Source organism: Helicoverpa armigera, chromosome 7, assembly GCF_030705265.1.
Source record: "Helicoverpa armigera isolate CAAS_96S chromosome 7, ASM3070526v1, whole genome shotgun sequence".
Lineage (NCBI taxonomy): Eukaryota > Metazoa > Arthropoda > Insecta > Lepidoptera > Noctuidae > Helicoverpa > Helicoverpa armigera.
Window position 1 is genome coordinate 8,339,624 of NC_087126.1, and position 21,423 is coordinate 8,361,046.

The 21,423-nt window shown below is 34.7% G+C and overlaps 2 protein-coding genes across 2 annotated transcripts; one reads left to right on the forward strand and one right to left on the reverse strand.

The window, feature by feature from the left end:
• The first annotated feature begins 699 nt into the window (after window positions 1–699).
• LOC110373197 (uncharacterized) lies at window positions 700–5,263 on the forward strand. The gene is made up of 3 exons (XM_021330386.3): window positions 700–860; window positions 2,744–2,947; window positions 5,007–5,263. Exons 1-3 carry the CDS (start codon window positions 833–835, stop codon window positions 5,063–5,065), a joined length of 291 nt encoding a protein of 96 aa, XP_021186061.1. The 5' UTR covers window positions 700–832; the 3' UTR covers window positions 5,066–5,263.
• Window positions 5,264–7,397: 2,134 nt separating this feature from the next.
• Window positions 7,398–16,385, reverse strand: LOC110372871 (uncharacterized). Its single transcript, XM_021329885.3, has 3 exons — window positions 16,107–16,385; window positions 9,195–9,458; window positions 7,398–8,825 (listed from the first exon to the last, which is right to left on the reverse strand). The coding sequence occupies exons 1-3, from the start codon at window positions 16,147–16,149 to the stop codon at window positions 8,794–8,796; spliced, it is 339 nt and encodes a 112-aa protein (XP_021185560.1). The 5' UTR covers window positions 16,150–16,385; the 3' UTR covers window positions 7,398–8,793.
• Between the last annotated feature and the right edge of the window lie 5,038 nt (window positions 16,386–21,423).

Genomic DNA, 21,423 nt, shown 5'->3' on the forward strand with positions numbered 1-21,423 from the left:
CCGACCCCAACATAGTTTGGGAAAAAGGCTCGGAGGATGATGACATTTTTTGAAAGAGACTGGCTTCATCAAAAGTCGTTGGACTGCAGAATAAATCTTAAGACTATCCATTAGAGAGCGTACGGTTCAAGCTATTAATCTTTTTACTGTTATCAAATAAATTATTATAAAATAACAAAGTCCCGCTATTTGTTATGGTAACATGTTACTTTATTGACGGATACTATTTTTCTTACACAAATTAAATTGAAAGTGTCTCGAAGATAACTTTTTACTGTTTATCAGAACTTCAAAACAATAAATTCATGTTTATTAGAAGTTAGTATTTTAAAGATGATTTCTAGAAAAGATGGGAGACGAAAAATAGTTTATTTAATTTAATAAATTAGAGATGTTGCGAGGAAAGGAATTATGAAAACAGGAGGCTCTATATAGTTTCATTTTACATTGACGCATCACTTAAGCAGATAGCAGCATAAATATAAATATGAATAACATTGGCCAGATTACATCAAGTAATAGTAATAAAAAATAACTGTCTCTTCTGAACAATGAACTACACGTAGATGTAGATACCTAGTTGCGTTGAAACAACAAACAAGCTTGCAGATCAAACGAGGTTTTTGCAATACGGTTTACATCGACGGTTTTAGACGTGAAAACAAAAAAAACTGCTATTAATATGGAGTAGTGGATATGTAGTGTAAGATTTGCATCAATCTCGGCCATTTCTGCGGCTCCCCCCTATGTCATATAAAGCGGATTGGTTGGACCTCTGCGTTGGCAGTTATTCACGTTTAGCTCTCGAACGCACGTTTGTTACAAAACTACAATGAAGGCAGCTACTTTGTTTGTTTTTGGTGAGTAATTTCATTTGTTTTTTCCTCGAAATATCTAGAAAAATCCGGAAATGTTTACGTGTAGAGTTGAATTCATAGCGTGAAGTGATTGATGACTTTAAAATTAGCTTTTGTTATTAAACCTGCATGATTCACATTGGTCCGGTTTTTAGCCAGATCTGTTTGTTAGGCTTTTTTGTTACCTGAACTTTGAACAACTGATTCGTGAACTGGTTCTGTAAATTATAAAGCTTTAGTAGTTGTAGTATTCCAGGAATTGCTATCACTTAGTTATCTTCTTGATTGATTAATACGGCAATAAGAGGAAACTTTTGTGTTTTATTCCACTCACTTCTTTATTCTTAGAGGACGGACTCTAGCAATAAATATTAATTCATGTAAAACAATATCATATCAATAATTATCACCAGTATATTAATCGTTAAGATTTCATGAAAAAAATCGCTTAGTATTGGGAGCAATCACCTTTATCGAATAAGGCCGAGATTGTGTGCATAGAAAACAAACAAGAAACTTACGAGGTTATTTGTGTGCATTTTCGTAACAATTTAGACAAATTTAATCCAGGATCTAGCTAAATCCCTGTTGTTATCCATAGCGGTTAAGTTCAAGGATTTTGATTCTAAATACCATAACTGATCAATATTTCGAGTACACTATATCGTTTGCACACATTTCGGCCCTTAAGTCATCTTCATAAAACCTGCAATTTGTGTCCTACGTCATTCAAAACTGGTCCTCATTGGCGAAAAGTGTATCTTCCTGTAATTACCTAGATGAGTATTTTACGACCTTAATGGTCTGTGTTAAGGCCAGCCGCGTGCGCCTACGCCGATCCTTTGATGAGATCTAAATATTTCCTGTTGTTGGACAAGTGAGCTGGATATATCTGGTATTTAATTAATTTTAAGATGCTTTGTCTTATGAGTGTAAAGGAGTACTGAGAAAGGTGATTTATGTGATGATTGCTGATAAAGTAGGTGAACGTTTAATACTCTTACGTTGTTGACACATGTCTTACGGAAACAAAAGACATGCTGGTCGACGGTCGACCCTCCTACCTAATTTGGGATTATTATAGGATAACAGTCACTAGGACTTGATTTACTTATTGCTCTAATTGTGTCAAAGAAGCATTTAAAAATAAAAAGTCCATAGTAGTCTCTTGTACATTTGTTACAATTGCTTTAAAATATAAGTAAAAGGATTTCTTTAATAAATAAAAGGATTGATTAACACTAGCCAAGAAATAAAAATGGAATACCTGATATTGTTCTCAGGATTTCCTAGAAATATGTGAAAATTATGCCGAGTTGATGTAATGTGTTTGCAAATAGCATTTTTTATGACTTATGTGGTAATGAAATTAAATATTCAGACGCGCTCGCCGCATCCTTCTGCGAAATTCTTAATTAACACGTTTTTGTTCAGTTTGACTGTAAATGCTGTTAGGAAATCTGTGCCATGTTGGTTTTACCATATAAGTGGACGCATGTTTTCCCAAATATATGTAAACAGATTTTACATTCCCAGAATGAAAGCTTATATATAAATATTTACTGGTGGCTTCAAAGCAATACTTTAATTTATAAATCACCCCGCAAACTCAAAGAAAAAATACTAGTATGAAACTGTCGCTGAGTATGGTCTGGCTTTGGTCTTGTATGACATAAATATCTTAAGACCATGTTAGACAAAGTATTTAAATTTAAGATCTAGCAATATTTACATATTTCTCAGTTTTAACTTTATATGAAACAACAAAGTCGGTACCGTAAATAAAATAAAATAAGTAGGGTACTTTTATTTCAACCCAGAAAAAATCTCCTCAAGTATATATGACTCAACAACAATATACTAATATCAATCCCCTCATTTTCCAGCGCTGGTGATCGTGGCAGTATCCTGCCGTCCCGACAAGCCTGACCTGAAGCAAGTCAAGGCCGAGGCAGCTCGCAAGAAGGCCTGCATGCACGATTGCACCTCCGTGGCATTGGACCCTATCTGCGCCGGCAAGCAGGGAGAGAAGCCCAAGTCTTTCGGCAATGAGTGCGTCATGAACAACTATAACTGCGAACATCATGACAGTGAGTATACAGCCTTATTATTCATCATCTCCCGAGCCATCTATGTTGGGGTCGGCTTCCAGTACAGTAACCGAGTGCCGCTGAGTACCAGTGTTTTACAAGGATCCACTGCCTTATCTGAACTTCTCAACCCTGTTACCCGGGCAACACAATACCCCTTGGTAAGACTGGTTGTCAGACTTACTATGGCTTCTGACTACCCGTAACGACTGTCGAAGATGTTTACTGACAGCCGGGACCTATAGTTTAACGTGCCATCCGAAATATAGTCATTGGTGTCCAAGTTATACAAAGAAATTACTTACAAACTTAGAAAAATTGCTTTGGTACTTGCCTCTACTACAATCATACTCAAGAGATTGGTTCTTTACCTACTAGGCCACCACGACATTTTTACGGTCTTATTATTCCTTTATAATAATGAGGAGTCGTGGTGTGGTGGTTGGTAGACCATCGTATGTCTATAACGAAGGACCGTAGCTGGTGTGGGAAAACAAATTGGCCAGTGAATAGGCGACACGGGATACATGTATGAGTGAAGGTAGTTGGTGAAAGAAAAGAGACTTACATGTGCTGGATGGTGGAGTTGCACGTTGATGGAGCCATGCGGTGCTGTTTCCCCTACGCATAGGTTAGGTACACTGTACACTATCACTCACTGTTAGTTCTTATGTGCCGGCTACACTAATACACTGATTTATGATCATATTAAGGTAGATTTTCAGTGTGAAAGATAAATACTTGTGCACCTCTATGAGGATAGAAGTCATTTAAGTATTACCAAACTACCTTTTCTAGGATAAAAATAATCAAACAAAGTTTATACTGAGAATGTGGTGTAAAAAAAACGAATACCGCGAAACAATTGAAGGTCGAAAACATAATTTATTTTGTAAAACCGTTGTTACGTTCCGGGAGGCTTAGTTTTCCTTGTAAATTCCTGCCAGCCAAAACCCACGTATTTAAGTATGATGAGATACGATCTAAAAACCAATGTTACGCAGCTAAAAAAATGCTCGTATTTTTTTATCGTAAAAATGAATTGTGTTTTCTACAGACATTTATTATGTTCTTAGCAATTACAGCTTCTAATAATGGCAACACCGATTCAAGTATTTGATTCGTAGTTCAAACAATAATAACAATGATCACCTATGAATAAGTGGATTTATTTAGCGGTCAACGGGTCAAAGTTGCTTTGCATCTAGGGTCACCGTCACCCATAAACAATGAACATAACAATGATTTGACAATGTTACACAACCTTACATGACTAATTTGTACCGAACAATATCAAATACTCAATCGGTACACTATTTCGTGGTAATAAAATGACCCTTTCAATTATGTCAGTACATTGGAGCCATGATTCAATTTCCCATTACACCAAAATTACATAAACCCAAATGCAGTAGCTCGTGACGTTGCAAAAAACACCATAAAGAAAAATATGTAACAAAGAGTTTTCATTTCATGGTGCCCATTGACACCCATCGAATAAAGCAATATAGAACTATAGAGGCTGTGCAACAGTGCGTGACTCTTATGTATCTGTGGTAACTATTGTGGCTAACCGGATTGTGAGTCATGGCGTTTTCATGTTCATACATTTATGTAGTTTATATAGAGTTTATATGTATGCCACAGGACGTAAGCTGTCTGGTTATGTCTGGTCTACAACTAGTTTGTAGATAAATGGTTTTGCGGGTGATTTGACTTGGTCATGAACGAATGTTCCTAGCTTTGGTTTTAATATGTCAGCCATATCTAGAGGTATAGATCGTCGTTTGATTAATGGTATTTTTTAGGAAACGTGCAATTAAAAATTAGTAGTCACGATATATTTATTAGAGTTCACATTGGAGTTGGCACATTGATTTTTACAAATATAAAGTTTTACCGAGCTTCAAAGGCTGACTTGAATACTTCAGTCAGATACAATTAATTTTGATAGAGGAACGTACTTACATTTATCTAATTTACAATTCAATACCAGCACAACTACCCATCATGTAATAAATATATTTACAAAAACTTACCTTCTTGTTTCTTGTTTCAGCTCTTCACAAGATCAGCAAAGGCGAGTGTGCCGGCTCAGACGGAATCCGCCTCTCTTAAGTCAAGAAGATTACAAAGAGCTCTCTGAATATTGAAGGCTATTGATTTATTTTAAGAAAAATAAATTGTTCTTCGCTTATTAACTAACATCAAAGAAGCTGTGATTAGAGATTTAGCTTGGTACCCTCAAATACTGTTAAGAGTGTTGATATTTTATATTTTGATTATTTTATGTGTATTAAATGATGTAAGTTAACAGTTTGGTTGTTTTAGTTGAGAATTATTATAATTTAGAACAGTATTATTTATTGCAGTTTGACATATTTAAATCATGCATATTTGTCTATTAAAGGAGAAATTACACAAGATATTTCTTGATAGCTTTAGCTGTATTAAATGAAAACTCAAGAATAGCTGTCGATCAAAATGTTTGGCCAAGGAATGCATTAGCCAAAAAACTTTAAATTAATATTTGATAAAATAATACAGTAAAGTACTTAGTTCACTATCGTTTAGATTTCCAGAGTTCCAAGTTCTGTGAAAATGAACCCAGTACCAAGTTCGCTATACTAGTAAACGTTAGTAGCCTTTAAAATGATGAAAAACACTTAAGCACCTATTTAAAAGTACCATAAACCCAGTGCCTCGGTTTATTTTCCTTTGCTCCGTTTACTAGCACAGGCGCCTTTGAGATAGTAGAGCAGTGGTTACTCTAAACGCCGTGAACATACGAACACCTTTTGCTTTGAAGAAAATAGGACATGTCCTGAATTTTTCCGCCTTTTTGGTTGAAATATTTTGCTTAAACAGGCTCTCCGTTTGTAAAAACACTAAAGGAAATCTTGAGATACTTATATTCAATTTTTAATGATGTATTCAGGAAATGGTGTAATGGATGAGGTTGATAGACATTCATGTGGTTCAATATGTAATAGTACCTTAGACCTTCTTGTAACAGAAAACTTTTACAGGAATTAAGCTTGCCTGAAGAAAGAGGCGAATGTCGTTTTCATCATGAAATAAAACTTCTACTATTTAGTACTCATATCTCCTTCGTCTCTAAACCAGCTACTACCTACCTACAGCTATACAAATCGCCCATAAAACGCATCTGCGCAATCACATGACTGCACAAACGTGCCAACAAAATAAACAAATGATAACACAACGTTCCGGATAGCAGATGTTTTTCACCCAAGATTATCGCTTATTTACTTCATGCTGACATTACCTAGATCGGGCCAATAGGCCGACCGCTGTGACCTACTTGTGGTAGTCATATAGACAGCTTGACGCCCGTACAAACGGTTGTTGGGCTGTTGTGTGTCGTTCACGTGTTGTCCTACTCTTTCAGGAACTGAATGCAGAAAAGTAACGGGTTTTCTCTCTGCAAAGAGGTAACTGTTATGTAGCCGTTACTTGAAACAAACGTGTCCTTTTGGTATAGGCTATAAACCTGGTCCAAATAGTAAGATGTATGATTCTATTGTTATATGTAGCTGTTTTTCGCATTTTGAGGCGAAGGTTGTGGGAATTATTTAACGCATCAGGATAAAACCTTTGCAACAAGGATGATTTTGCCAATGTACAGAGAATTTTATCAGAAACTTATTGCAAGATTGTGAAACAGTTGCTTCGAAAGCGTTTCCACCAACGTCCCGTGGTAACTACTCTGCGAACTCGGATATGTTTTCGTTTATCTAATAGGCTATCTAATACTGTATCTTTTTTAGGGAGAGAGAGAACAGACAAATTTTACAGCTTTATAATAACTAGTACAGATTAACAGGAAGGATTTCAGCAGCTGAAATATTTATACGAGGAAAGAGGAATTTTAGAAGCTTTAATTATGTGGCATGTTGTTCTATCACAATTATTTACTTACTGGGAATTTGTAGTTCGTGTACATCCGGTAAGGTAATGTATTAATAATATACCACATTATTAGTATATAATATTATCAACAAAAATGCATAGTGGTAATTCCAGTCATAGGTTGCACCTACGTGGGAGTTATATAAGGAAAGCGTATGCGCAAACACTAATGTAGGTATGTGAGCAAAAGGGCAAATAAACATGTATCCTCTAGGAGCATTTCTATAAATATCATACTGCAACTATTCTATACTGCTTGGGACTATTACCAATCCTTCCTTACTAATCATATTTTGATTAATTTAAGGCGAAGGCAAAATAGCCCCTAATTTACTGTACCTATATCGCTTTAACTTCAAAACATTTAGAGCGTTCAGTTTAAATATTTTTATTTTTGCCTGAAAAAAACAAGTTAGTACTTAGTGTATTCTTGGAAGTTGGCGGTGTAGTACAAATAACCCTGATACCTTTTACGCAACTGAAAGGCTGCAGGGAAATTAACAAATAACATACATGATTTATTCTTGTTGTAAAATCTTTATTGAAACTAAATTTCGTCTATGATGATGACAACGACGACCGAACAGCAGTCTATATAAGTCATGACAATCCGTACTTTGTACAATAAATAGAAATATATACTTACTTAAAATAATCTTACAATTACAAACATTACTAAAATATTTATTTGAACATGACTTTGGCGTTAATTTTACAACTACTTAAGAGCTAAAATTTCTTAAAGAAATATGAGAAATTTGGAATTTTAGGAACTTTTTGACCAAAGTCTTATAGCAAATGTTCTTAAACATCTCCAAAGCAATTTGATTTATTGCAGATTTTTTTTAAAAGGTGTTGTAATTACTATTTGTGTTCCTTCACTCATAAAAAGAGTATCAAACTTATTTTTATTCTCATTTTTTTCAGATTCTGTGTTCTTACACATTTTATTCTGCTTTTTTATTGCGAGTTGCAAGAACTCAATTCAAAGCATTAGTTGACTGTTTTCGGAAGCTCTTAATAATGTGAAGGATTGCTAACCACAAAAAATATCTTTGGTCACCAAAATATCAAAGCTTCTACTTCTACTTTCAAATTACATTACTATGTTAGCTTATTATACAAAAACTTACTTTTAGATAGTAAGCATCAAACTACTGAAAATCTTAAATATTAAAGGACACAGACGATTATTACAATCAAATCTAAATTGAATAATTGATAAAATCAAAACGAACACTTTAGGCGGTTTTTTATGAACTTTACGATACACCAAATAGATGGAAACTATAAATATTGATATAGTGTAAGTACATTCTAGTTTAATTAGGGGTTCGAGTTTTTAAACCATTTTCTCATATATTATAAAATTTAGACTGTTATGGACAGGTACATCCTAGATAATAATTATATCCTTACTGGTACCACAGTGTAACTATTTTTAAATACAGTTTCTCAACACGGGTGGTCAAAGCAATTGGACAGAGCAGCCATATTGTAATTTGGGATGACAGACAGTTGACATTTGCGACGCCCGTTTCTGTATTTAAATTTACTGTTCCATTTTCAAAACAGGTTCCATTTTTTATTAAGGTCTATGGGTCGCATCTTTTTTATGCCAAGGTTATCTATATTTTATTGTTTTTGCTCTTTGGTCAGTGTAATAAATAAGGTATTGTTTTGTAGGCCACGATGATATTTTGAAGTCATCCTTTTTGGTTAATTTGCTGTAGCTACGAACAATGTACATTAGGAATGGTTGTCGAAGGGCCACTGTATGGATATAGCTACACTGTGCTTACTATAGTTAATACGTATGGTTGGCATTATATGGCAAACGTCCTCAGGTCGTGCGATACGTAATGCTTACACTTGTGTGAGAACCAATGCACTTTGCGTGTTCTGTCACTGCATCAGCATTCTCCACGACTCGCGATCGCGTAATCTGAAATGAGAAATAATGAGGTTGTTTAGACGTAGCTTGTAGCTCCTTGACTGTGATAAAATGCAAGGATACAAGTATCTACGAGGTAACGTAAAAGAATAATAAAACAAAATACTTTTTCAAGTCCAGATACTACATGATATGATACTTTATTCATTACAATTCGATTCGAGTGTCAAAATAAATGTCATCCATAATTTTAATGGAGTAATATTTTGGCTAAATGTTGTAAATATAGTGTATTGCGTCCGGGTAAGTCCGGGTTAAGGAGGTCATGTAGACAGTTGCTTTATGTCAAATATTTAGTCCAGCTTTATGTCAAAACGCCTCGGCAGATGCTGAAATATAAGCGGCTGAATGCAAACTTACATGTACTCTCGCGACACGACGCTGCTTCCAGATCACACAACGTTGCAAAGGTCCTGGCGGTGCCCGTGGCATCGAAGGCACAAACAGGTCCAGCTGGGGGGGAGAAACATCTGCCGGCGCACAGGGGAGGGGGCACGCCCTCCCTCACTCGCGCCCTCATGAGCTCAGCCGGTACCCTCACGTCGGGAGCCTCGCCGATCTCGTTCGCGTCACCGATGCGGGACGGCAGGAACGGGAGACTGGCTGGTTGTACTTCGTTCCATGCTGGAATGTAAAGGAATTTTCAATTAGGTTAACGTTCGAAAATTTTAATTTTTGGATTCAGAACGTTTTCCATCCGAATTTCCTTAAAATATGAAATTACAATTGAATTAATGTTTGGTGTATGTTAGGTGTCATCCACGAATTTAAAATACATGATGAAAAGCTTAATAAGGAGTGGTCCACTTATCACTCCGTAAGCATAACACATTACATTAAACTAAACTTCACGATATCAATATAAAAACGAAGGAATAACAACAGATACCAAAGTGTCACTATCTTAATTTAAAGCATGATATAATTTGACCTGTAACCGATCGTAAGCGCAAATCTCCATCAAAACAATGCGCTCGCGACTCACCGCTGTACGCGATAAAAGCTTAACCGGCGATATAATTAATGGGGACATAAACGTAGCTTAATTGTTTCTTGTTTTATTCCATTATTGTTTTCAACAGTTGTTCTTGATTACTGTGTGACATTTTGTTCGACCTTTCAATCTAATCAGTGTTATTTATTTTCCTAAACTTTTCCTGTGATCTCATCCTTATTACGCATTTGTGAAGCGTCCTATCGGCTGTGGGCGCAATGTAAACAGTGAGATGCACACGCCCCTTCTCATTGACTCACATTTGTCGAGTAAATATGTTAGAACTATGTTCATTTGTACAAATTAATTGAAAGAATATACGAGCTTCTTGAAAAATCTCCGGGCATTTCTTTCATTTAGGTACGAGTTCTTATGCAGGATATTTTTCTATCGTAATTATCAATGTTAAGTGTTTTACTGAGATTAAGTGTTAAGTTCTTTAATACTAAAGTACAGCTGAACATAAATTTTACTTTGCTATGAAAAATGTACTCTCATCTAAAGTGCACTTAAGACTCAGCACATAAATATAGGCTACAGTGAGGATGTAGGCAAGATGTGTCCGTTTTAAAATATCGCATTTTTTTTTTGTAAATGGCCTACTGATTAAAATTTCATATGAGGCGTAATTTTGTTTATAAAAATATCAGTTCTACTAGCAATGTCAAGAACTCTCGAGCTTTTGCTTGAACTAAGTAAATAAATCTTCCTCTAGTTAAATAGTAGATTCCCATTGAAGGTTGTATTCGAACAAGATAAATAAAGGTCAACTAACGAACTTATGACCAACACTCCTACTTAACTAGTTCACTCATATACAGTGGAAGTTATCAAAAATCTGTACCGATCCGTAACGCAGTAGATAAAGATCAGATAGGAAAGAACATACCTGCTTTTACCCGTTTACAGGTATCGTTTTGTCGATATGTAGTTGTATGAGTGACTTCACATGGCACAGTATTCTGTATACAACTACATACGCCATCGACGAAAAAAAAACGTACACGATAAAACGGGACAGTAAAACGGAGACATGTGTGAACCGGCCGTAACTCGTATCGAAGTTAACTGCGTATACAAACTGCGTAGTTGACCCAGAATGAAGTAATTAATATGTGTTTTTTTATCTTACTGTGTCGGTTCCAGAAAGGCTAAATGATTGTAGATAGTGGATAGTAGTACTTCCTTAGTGATTCATAGTACTACGTTTTAGTTCTGTGTGATTAATGTCGCCTTCAGAATTTCCCAGCGTGTCTAAGAGCCGCCGTACACGGACTGCTTCAAGCAGTTGAGACCGACTGCTTAAAGCCGCGACCGCGCAGTGAACTATAGGCATTCATTCGCTGCCGTACACACGACTGCTCGAGCAGTCGCGACCGCTTCAAGCCGTCAACTGCATGATGAAATTCCATCGTGCCGTCGACCGCTCGCGAGCGGTTGCGAGGCATACACCGACTGCTCGAGCCGTTGACTGCGCTAGAGCAGTCGACAGCTCTCCGACTTAATTGTTCTCTTAATTGCAAAATTGGATGAACCCAAAATTTTCTCTTTTGGCGTCGCCGCCGTCGTCTCCGCCTGAGCAGGAGCAGCAAAAGCAGTGCTTCCTCGTCAGTATCCATGACTCGACTGTGGTAGAAAATCAACTGCTCGAGCAGTTGGGTCGTAGCTCGAGCAGTCAACAACCGACAGCTCAAGCAGTCGACGCCGACCGCTCGAGCGGTCCGTGTATTTCACTCAGCCGCTAACTGCTCGAGCAGTCCGTGTACGGCGGCCCTAACTGATTGTGAGACCGGATTCTGTTTTAGTTGTTCAAATAAGGCTTTTGTGAATTTAGTCATTATCGGTTTTATAGGTATTGAATCGTGAAAAGGTGGTTATATGGATAAATAAATGTTTGTGTTCTTTCTAATACCAATTTTAATTGTAAACGTACTTGCGTTTGACTTATTATTTTACATTTTCTTAATAATTTTTGTCGTATGCATGACATTTTGTGTTAACTTTAAGAAATCGGAATTCTTATATTTATCTTATGTAATCTTTTAATTACATAAGCCTTTAATAAATTTAGTATTTATTGAAATCTGTAATTATAGCTGTTAAAAAGAAAATAGCTTTTTAACGTTTTACATTGTATTACTACTTATTCAACGAGTACCTACTTGTAATTCACCTACAACATATCTAAACCAACATATTGCTTATTTATGTAGGATTAATTGGAAACATAAATCACTTTCTATAAGTATTAATAAGGCAAGTAGTTCCCACTTATGGAGTAGGTTAGCGGATGTATTAATACAATTTATTTGTAATAGGCAATAATAGGCATATCGATATAATGTGTTGGCTTTACCCAGTTTAGTTAAGGTCATGTTACAAATAGTTACCGAGGAAATATTAAAGTTATCAAGTAGTGACTTTTTTATTTAAAACTTAGACTGTTTAATTAAATTAAGATATTTTCATTAACAACTTTACGTCAAAATTTACATAAATTATAGCACCCGAACTAACACCACTCTTAACCACTTTAATATGCGTAAAAGTTTGGTTAAAAAGAAAAAAACTGTGTTGAACAATTGGGTCTTCCATCTTCCATCGTCTTCTTCAATTCATAAATATAACGTATGATGTGTACCTTACTTTTAATAACAATACTTAGTTAATGTAGAAAAAAACTGTTACTGTAGAAAACACGTTATGAGACCAAAAAGCACTGAAATTTTAATATCTTCTATTCCCTGTCTATAGTTTGTGCACTAGGCATACCGTATAATTAATTAAATGAATTATTTGCCTATTATCATGATGATGATGACATGTGGATCAATCAAGAGACAAAGTACTGCGTTGTTGACCTGACTCGACTTTGCTCTCGATGGATAGCAATCTGCTGAGCCAAGCGGCTCGTGCCGAGAGATAAGACACCGATACTAACTGCACATGTTTATTTTATACCAACGACAATGCAACTAGCTTATTTTCTCATTTACACGAAAGACTACTGAGTAAATTTTTTTGGGTGAACTTTTTCAGCTTTTAAAATAGGTCTACGATAAAATCGTAGCAAGGGCCTACGCCGTAGGCATTCTTTTATGTGTACGAGTAGTATTAAATTTTTTTTTCATCCCACCATCTCGGAAAGAGTAGTTTTACCCTTTGATATCTGAGCGCAAAAGCCGTTTTTATCCTCTAGAGCGGCAAAGTGATTTGAATTTAGAACATCGTGTGCAATACTCCATTTGTGACAATCTTGATAAGACTATTCATACAAATACATATTAAACAAATAAAATACTGCCTAAAATAATTATTCAATTAATTAAGTAATTTTTATTATTGTTTTTACATAGATTTTTAACCTCGTTTCATTTTTAAACTGGGTTTTCAAATAAATGAACTTTAATAGGTACATCTTTTTAATTTGACACTCATATGTGCGCGCCATTTTGTTTTAGTAATTTCCTCGATGAGGTGGGATGAAAAGTTACGTGTTGCACTCGAGTGCAAAGATTTTTCACCTTGTGCTCTTTTGATTCCCTCGCTATCGCTCATTTTAGAATCCTTCGCTTGCTCAGTCATCAAAATTGAGCCCGCGGTTAAAAATCAACTTTGCACTCTTGTATAACAAATAACTATTGCAATGAAACTTTATGAATTTCATAGCTGTGTTAACAAATAAAAGTGATTTTATTTGATGAAGTGTCCAAATGGAGAAAAATCCATGTTCAAGAGTGCTGTGGTGATACCAGTTTAGCGTACTATTTTATTGATAAAAATAAATAACATAAGCTTAACATGATCAATTAAACCTCCTGTTTTGTTTATAAACATCCATATTTCTAAATGTTTTATATTATTAACCTTCTACAAAGTTCTAATCAATGAGTTTCTCATGAGATAATGATGGCACGCGGCTTCATCGTGGCAATCATGCCATGCCAGACGTAACATAATAGATAGTTTTATTTATTAGTTATATTATGTCATACGATAGGTTATTGTTTTTAAATTAACATAGGAAGAGATAAATAAGAATCAGAAGTTTCAGGGCTTTATGAGTTTTTGTACGTCTTGAGGTAAGCGCAGAGTTTTACTGAATTCAGTATAGTGACTGCCGATCTGACTGCCAGAGATCAGTAACAGGGCTAACATAGACTTAAAACGGCATGGCTTAAGTCACAGTACAAAAAATAACAACCTTGTCCCAAATTTTATATTATGGATTCAGTCTTCATGAATCAGCCTAATCAGAGACTCAAATTGTTTTTATGAATACCTGTGTAGCGAAAGAAAATGATCAGTTAAGTAAACATAAAACAAATACTTTTAACCCAATTAAATAACTTGATAAATAGAAAAACAATGTACTTAATGGTTATACCATACCTATCAATTCTTTATTAACTTTTACGTTATCGTTGAATAACAATAATCACCAACGGCAACGTGCATTGAGCAAGCGTGGTGATTATAAACTCAAACCTTTTCTGTGTGATAGAAGCCCTGTGCCCAGCATTGCGAGAACAAAAAAGGATGATGATTATAGCATCAAAACTCAGCTATATAGACATGATGCATGCAAAGGTACTGTAAGGTACAACCGTACTTGCATCTAAACTTTGATCGAGAGATCAAACTTGAAATAAATAGTGGATTACGTAAATAATATTAATTAACAAATTAATGTAAACATTTACAGATAGTGATAGTAGCCGGTATAGTGCACACCACTATTTAGTGTTACCCACACATGCGAAGCTACACACACACTAGTGTCACCAGTGTCACACATAGATGAGGTCAATTACGTCACCGCACTTATCGATGTTAGTGGTTTGTAGTTGCTGGTCATTTAACAAAACAGTAGCCGCAAAAAACTATAAAATAACACTAGAAACAAGATTATCTCATAACTTCACTGCTTTTAAATCGTGATGTGTTTTTTCAATCGCCTTCTTAAAAAGAGGTTCATCACACTGACTCGTATGTTATTTCGTTTTTTTAGTCGTTCGAAGTTATAAGATTCTTAAAATAGTAATTTGATTGAAAAGTAGAATAGTGTGTAGTTACAACATAATGATTTATAATGGATGTAAGTAACTGTAATAAATGTTTGAGATACGTCATTTTGTATGTAATTTATGAATTTACACCTCTATTAGACCAATGTAATGCGCAGGTTGGAAAACACAGAGCCTCGAATCTATGACGATATAATTAGAAAGGAAAACAAATATAGAACTGATAATGGAGCCATTTCCATGAAACAATTTATGAAAGTAAATAGCCATAAACTATGACGTATGAATACTAAACCAATGTTGCTATGAATAGGTTATAAGTACATTGTTATTACCTATATACATGCCAAGTAAGTATGTGGATTTAAAATGAAGATTTGAGCAGGTACTGATAGGCCTAGGTACCTACTGATAGCTACAACCTAGGTATTTCAATATACGTATTGAAGTCAAGTGAATAGGTTTCTTCTAGGCAATCATTCTCCTTTTTCGACCACAACTTCTTTTAGCATCAGGTAAGATAGTGGTCCCATGAGCCATCGCCCTTAACTTTTTGGTTTTGGGGTTGTCTTTCAATCCAACCAGATGTATCTGAGTACCAGCATACATACATAGAGCGACTGTCTGATCATTAATACAAAAATAAAAGTACTATAATTCATGTTAGCATGTTTGAATTTCGTTTCCACGTTTAAACCACTTCAGTTTGATATCCAGATCGTTTCAAGAGACGCGGGAGAAATCACAAGAACAGCTATAGAACGTTAATATTCGCAACGGGTGCAGTTAGATTGCATTCGCCGTCGTCCGTATGTCTGCCCTATGATCGATTACTCACAGCTAATAATAAATGTGCGCTGCCCTCGGTGGGCGTGTGGAGATAACCTTAGGATCAAGTCGCCAATCGGTCTAATGGTTCCCGCGTATTTCGGCTTCGAGCGGTCTTTGTGTTGCTTTGTAGTAAACAAAGGCGTGGTATTGTTGGGTTTATTGATTGGTAAGTAATTTTACCTGGTATAGAGAATACGTATGCCAGTGGTGGTGAGAGTATGTCATTAAGTTTAGGGCGTTTTGGAGATCACAAGAGTTACACTTTAAAAAAATGATTGGTTACGTCAAGCGGATTATAAAAAAATATTAAAATGATAGGTAGGTACCTCAACTATTTACTTAATAATTACATAAACATTTATCACATAAAATTACAAAACATTACAACTGCATTATTAAAGATAACACTGCAAAACTTACCAGCAACTAAAACTACGCACAACAAAAACTTCCCGTTTAACATTTCCAACTAATTAAGTCCAAATATTGAACCTCACCACAATCGCAACACTACTATTCTAATTAACTCCTTTTTAGATAATAACTACTCGTATTTTTTATCTGTGGTATGTTTATTCGAACGCCTATCAAAGTGTTCGAGATTTGAATTTGAATTTAAAATGTTTTACGATGCGATGTTTGTTGTATAGCAGTTATCTGTTGACTGGTGCATCAGTGAGTGTCCCAGGATGGTCGGAAGGGGGGATGGGATCACAGTAGTGGAGGCAGCGATAACCTCTGCCTCGGCCGGAGGACGAACCGTTGATAACGGCTTCGACTTTCAAATGAGAGCGAGTATTCTTTCGCTATAGATAAAGGTGCTTGAAGGATTGTTTTTTTAATCTTCAAATTAAGAATGTTGTGGTCACTGACCTGGATTTTGGGGATTTTTGTTATATCAGTAAGTAATTAAAGTGCGTTATTAAGGAGTTCCAATAAAAATGACAAGGCATAGGACGTTAATTAACGTATATAATTATTGTATATTAATTATTATTTTATTCATTTAATCATTATCTAGAATTAATAGAATTTGCATTTAAACGATGACATATTACCTATTTTGAATTTTCCTCTATTGCTATGAATGTATTAATGAAAATCAATTAATATTGCGGTGCCTAGTGTATATTTTTAATTACCACTTTAAAATCATAATCGCAGTACTAGGCTTCACATTGTTTATCCTAATTCACAACACAAAGTTTCATTATTATTGAACAGCGCAAAACTAGTTCACAATTTTTTTTCAATGTTGTTTGTAAATCTGTATATGTATATTTTCGTTGTAAATAAATTTATTATTACGTCATGAAATAAAAAAAGGTTTTGCCCCGCTATGCCAAACTCTTTGAAGTGATTTAGCCACAGCAGTTTCATTGAACACTATCGTCCAGAAATGTCTCACTCGCGCGGGTTATCTGCCCAACGATTTCGTGTCAACTTGAGATACATCATCACTATTTATAAACGAAATAAAAATCTTTGCTCGCCGATAAGGGTATTGAAATTAGGATATTGTGTACAGTTTTATGATTTAATTAGCTGAATTAATTAAATTGTAATGGATCTGAAAGATTCAAGGCACATGTTTATAACTTACGTAGATTTATTGAAGATTTTTATTAACAAAAAGGCCAACCTTAATAGAAGGTAAGTGTGAGAAAAGAAATAATGATCATTCTACAATCAATTCAATAAAAGCTGATAATTTACAAAGGTGGTATAAAGTTCACCGGGTCAGTGTTTGTATGATTGTACACCTACTCATAAGTTCATAATCATACGCATGGGCGTGTGGTAGACCTTTTGTTTTGTTACATAGCAATTGATAGGTTCGCCCATCAAGGCATTGTGTGAATCTGCAAATATTCTTACTTCCCTTTCACTCAAATTCTGTGTGTGTTACTCAAAACTTAAAATTTTGGACTGTGCATAAATATATTTACTAACCTGCATTGAGCAAACGAGGTGATTAACGCTCAATCATTCTCAGTATTAGAGGAGCCCTGTGTCCAACAGTGGGACGATAAAGTCTGATACTTAAATAGTAAAAAATAATATATACCTATTGTGTTTTATTTACTGACGCCCATTTGTCGCCTTATCTACTAAAACATATTTTTAATCACAAAACAAAACGTTTGTAATTTTTTGTCAACTGGAAAGACAAATTCCACAGAAAGTGTTCGCAAAATTCAAGTTTTTTGCAATTTTTTCCTTCCTTCTTTATGATCTTGTTCATTTGAACCAGTTTTTTAATAAGCATAATGCATACCTACTTAACAGACAGGTTATAGACCGATAACCTTAGCTTGCATTAAATTGACAAGTAAACTAGTTTCTTTGATGGAGTAACTGGTTCTGGTCAGCAGTCTGAAGGTGTTTGTCAGGTGTCACAAGATCTAGACTAGACAAGGTGTGTGTTTGGAAGACTGCATATAGAAATTCCTATCTTATTATTTTCTTGTCGCATAGTGACAAAAAATTAATAATAATGTGGTTCTTGCTTCATGTTGAGGAAAATTGTAGATATTGTTTTTTATTTTCAAAGTGAGCACAAAGCCACGGCTGGATCAACGATTATTTCAATTAGGTACTTAAGTGCAATCATTCATGTACCAAAGACTTTGAGCAAATACGGAGATTTAAACGGAATGGATGTTAGTGGAATGGCGAAGTGCCGCCGCCAGGTGGACCGACGATTTGAAGAAGGTGTTGGGGAGTGGATGGGTGCGCGCTACCCGAGGATTTTAAAGTTTATGAATGTGAAATGTTCACGCAACAATAATTCAACTGTTAAATAATTCAATGGGATAAACATTTACAGATACTTTTCTATGTCATATATACCAATCTGTACCAACATAGTTTGAATTACTTCTACGAGATTATAGGCTAGAGGTCAGCGGTGAACGTGCAACATATGTAGATACTAGATACATAAGTACCGATCATATTTAATGACGTCATGACCACTCATATGTGGCAACTTCATTATGATAACACATATAAGTTAAGGTTATAAACAAACCCACTATTAGAAACCCAATTATCGAATAATCATGATAGATAAATATGTATTTCCTAATTCATTATTCAGTTTGAGGTCTTTTGCGGTTTGTTTTTCATATCGTCTTGATAGAACTAGAAGATTTTATCTAAGTGCTAATCTAAGTACTTTATCTATAAATGTATTAAATCGGTAGAGAAGACATTTTTGTACAAGGAAGATAAAGAGAAAAATAATTGTCAGGGCAACCCTGTGCTATCATTTTTACCTAAATGTTTGTTTGTGCGTACATCACGTAACATCTTCGAATCCAGCGTTTGGGTTTTCCCTTAAAATGTGTAATTTCATATTTATTCAAATCGTGATATAGGTCATATCTATAGACATTGGATAGGCTGGTGTTTGTTATTTCTTCGTTTCTTTGAACAAAATCCGAATTTAACGCAAATGAAGCTAGTCCTACTAATATTATACAGAGGAAAATATTGTATTTTTGTTTGCGTGTTTGTTTGTAATGGATAAACTCAAAAACTACTGGACCGATTTTAAAAATCTTTCGCTGTCAGAAAATTACTAACATAGGCTTTTTATCACGGTACACGCAGTATTCCCCAAAGGACGCAGGTGAAACCGCGGGAATACTGCTAGTATGTCATATAATTAACGTGCTTCGAATATTTAAACAGTAAGCATTTGATGATGCAATACCATTAACAAAATGCTTTATACTGAGACAAAAACTTGTGACTTCTGAAGAACTGACTCATGTTGTCTAAGCTTATTCTGTACCAATGGCCATTATTTTAAATACTAGCTTCCACACGCAGTTTCACCCACATCCCGAAGGGACTAATTTCTGCACTTGGATATATTGTAGCAGGTAGGAGTGTTATGCATACCAACATTTATCAAAATCACCTATAAATAAATTTTAATATCAATTAATTTAGAATTATATCGAAACCATTAAGTAATTTAATTATACCTTTATTGTTTACCTTGAATTCGTTGATAGGTTAAAGAAAGTATCGATATTATACTAAACAATAAATAAATTTAAAAAATATGAGTCCGTAGGATACTTACATTCTTATGAGATGTACCTTACAGTAGAAACCGATTATTTGAACTAAAGTGTGAAAGATTCTCTTCACAGCTTTTATACATCGTTAAGGAATAAATAAACAATTATTTAAACAAAGTACTGATTTATTTGACTGATGCAATAATAAATGCAGTAGGTAGGTACAGGCATATTATTAATATATGTACTTAGAAATAATTGAGGAAATCATTAAATTAATAGTTAAGTACATAATATTAGTGACCTGTTTTACTTGTAAAATTGCAGCTTACAATCGATCGTTCATTGGCGCATCACGTTCGAATACTTGAAGTAAACAATAATTTGGGATCGATAAAATAATATACTTGAAGATCTTAACCACAATATGGGAAATCCATAGGGTATAAATATTTTATGAAAACTTTGCAGGTTTTAAGGCTCCGATATACATGAACCTACCTACTTATATTTTAGTTTTTTTCTTTTTTCACTGCAATAGCTTCAATATTACTTTTTGGTTAATATACAGATAGTCTGGACTGGGTGCGGTAAATAGTTCTTTTAATATACCGTTGAAATCACCAAATACAAAATGATCTTAAGTGCGAGGAGTCGAATGATTCGCGGCACTAATCGGAAATTATTAAAAAAGGTAAAATAACCCCTGAAGGAAAATTTACTTAAAGCTTTTATCAATTTTATTCCAAGAATTCTTCATTAACAGTAATTTATAAAGGTAGCTTTACAATCAACTTTCCTGTGAATCCTGATAATATTGTGTCATTGGTTTCTAGGTTGTAGGTATTTAGGTCCCCTTTCTTTTAATAACATTCAATTAATATAGATAGTGAAGCTAATTAGCCGAGTAAATATTATTTTCATATCAATGTCGATTTAAATAAAATCTGAACTTAATCGAATGAAGTATGGAATCATACAATGAAGTCATGAGAACAAAGATATTAGGGTGTGTAATATGCTTAATTCTATCTATCAATATCCTTCTCTATGGGAGAGGAGGCCTCTTCCCATTAATAAGACAATAAAAAAACTGATGTCGATGATGATTATTTCTAAAAAAATATTCCTAACTTAATAACGATGTTCCAGCATCGTATACTTAAGAAAAATAAATTCAGAGCTTATGAGTCTCATTCAATCAATTTATTAAACTGGTCTTACAGTCAACGTTCCCGTGAAACCAGATAAAGTTGCATTACTGGTTTGCAGGTTCATCCCCCTTTGAAGGAAAATAAATATGGGAATTTATAAACGCACATTGACGTAGCGAATACGCACAGATAGTGATGTGACGTAGTCGGTAAAATTTTATCGGCTAGACATTTTTTTCCGCATTGATGTCGAGATGAGTAAAATTCAAACTCGTTTTTTATAAGTATAATTAATACGTTCCTTAACTTTCTAAAAAAGCTAGTAATAATTTTAGCAAGCTTTTGAGTACTAATGATTTATTTCAATATTGATATCGTTATTTCTTGTATAGTGTGGAGATCTAGGTTTAAGGTTCACCATCTCAAATTAAAATTCATCAACTGACAAGAGGCAGTCACGTAGAAATTATCTACCTATCACCAGAAACAATAATAAAACAGTCACCATTTTCCTCATTTACTTATTAATTAATTTATTTATAAGGA

Excerpts from the sequence above, each read along its gene's own strand:
- LOC110372871 (XM_021329885.3), bottom strand. The coding sequence starts at position 16,149 with ATGTTAAACGGGAAGTTTTTGTTGTGCGTAGTTTTAGTTGCTG. Across the intron at positions 9,459-16,106 it reads GTGCGTAGTTTTAGTTGCTG|CATGGAACGAAGTACAACCA; the intron begins GTAAGTTTTGCA and ends TTTACATTCCAG. Across the intron at positions 8,826-9,194 it reads GTCGTGTCGCGAGAGTACAT|ATTACGCGATCGCGAGTCGT; the intron begins GTAAGTTTGCAT and ends TTCTCATTTCAG.
- LOC110373197 (XM_021330386.3), top strand. The coding sequence starts at position 833 with ATGAAGGCAGCTACTTTGTTTGTTTTTG. Across the intron at positions 861-2,743 it reads AGCTACTTTGTTTGTTTTTG|CGCTGGTGATCGTGGCAGTA; the intron begins GTGAGTAATTTC and ends CTCATTTTCCAG. Across the intron at positions 2,948-5,006 it reads TAACTGCGAACATCATGACA|CTCTTCACAAGATCAGCAAA; the intron begins GTGAGTATACAG and ends TTCTTGTTTCAG.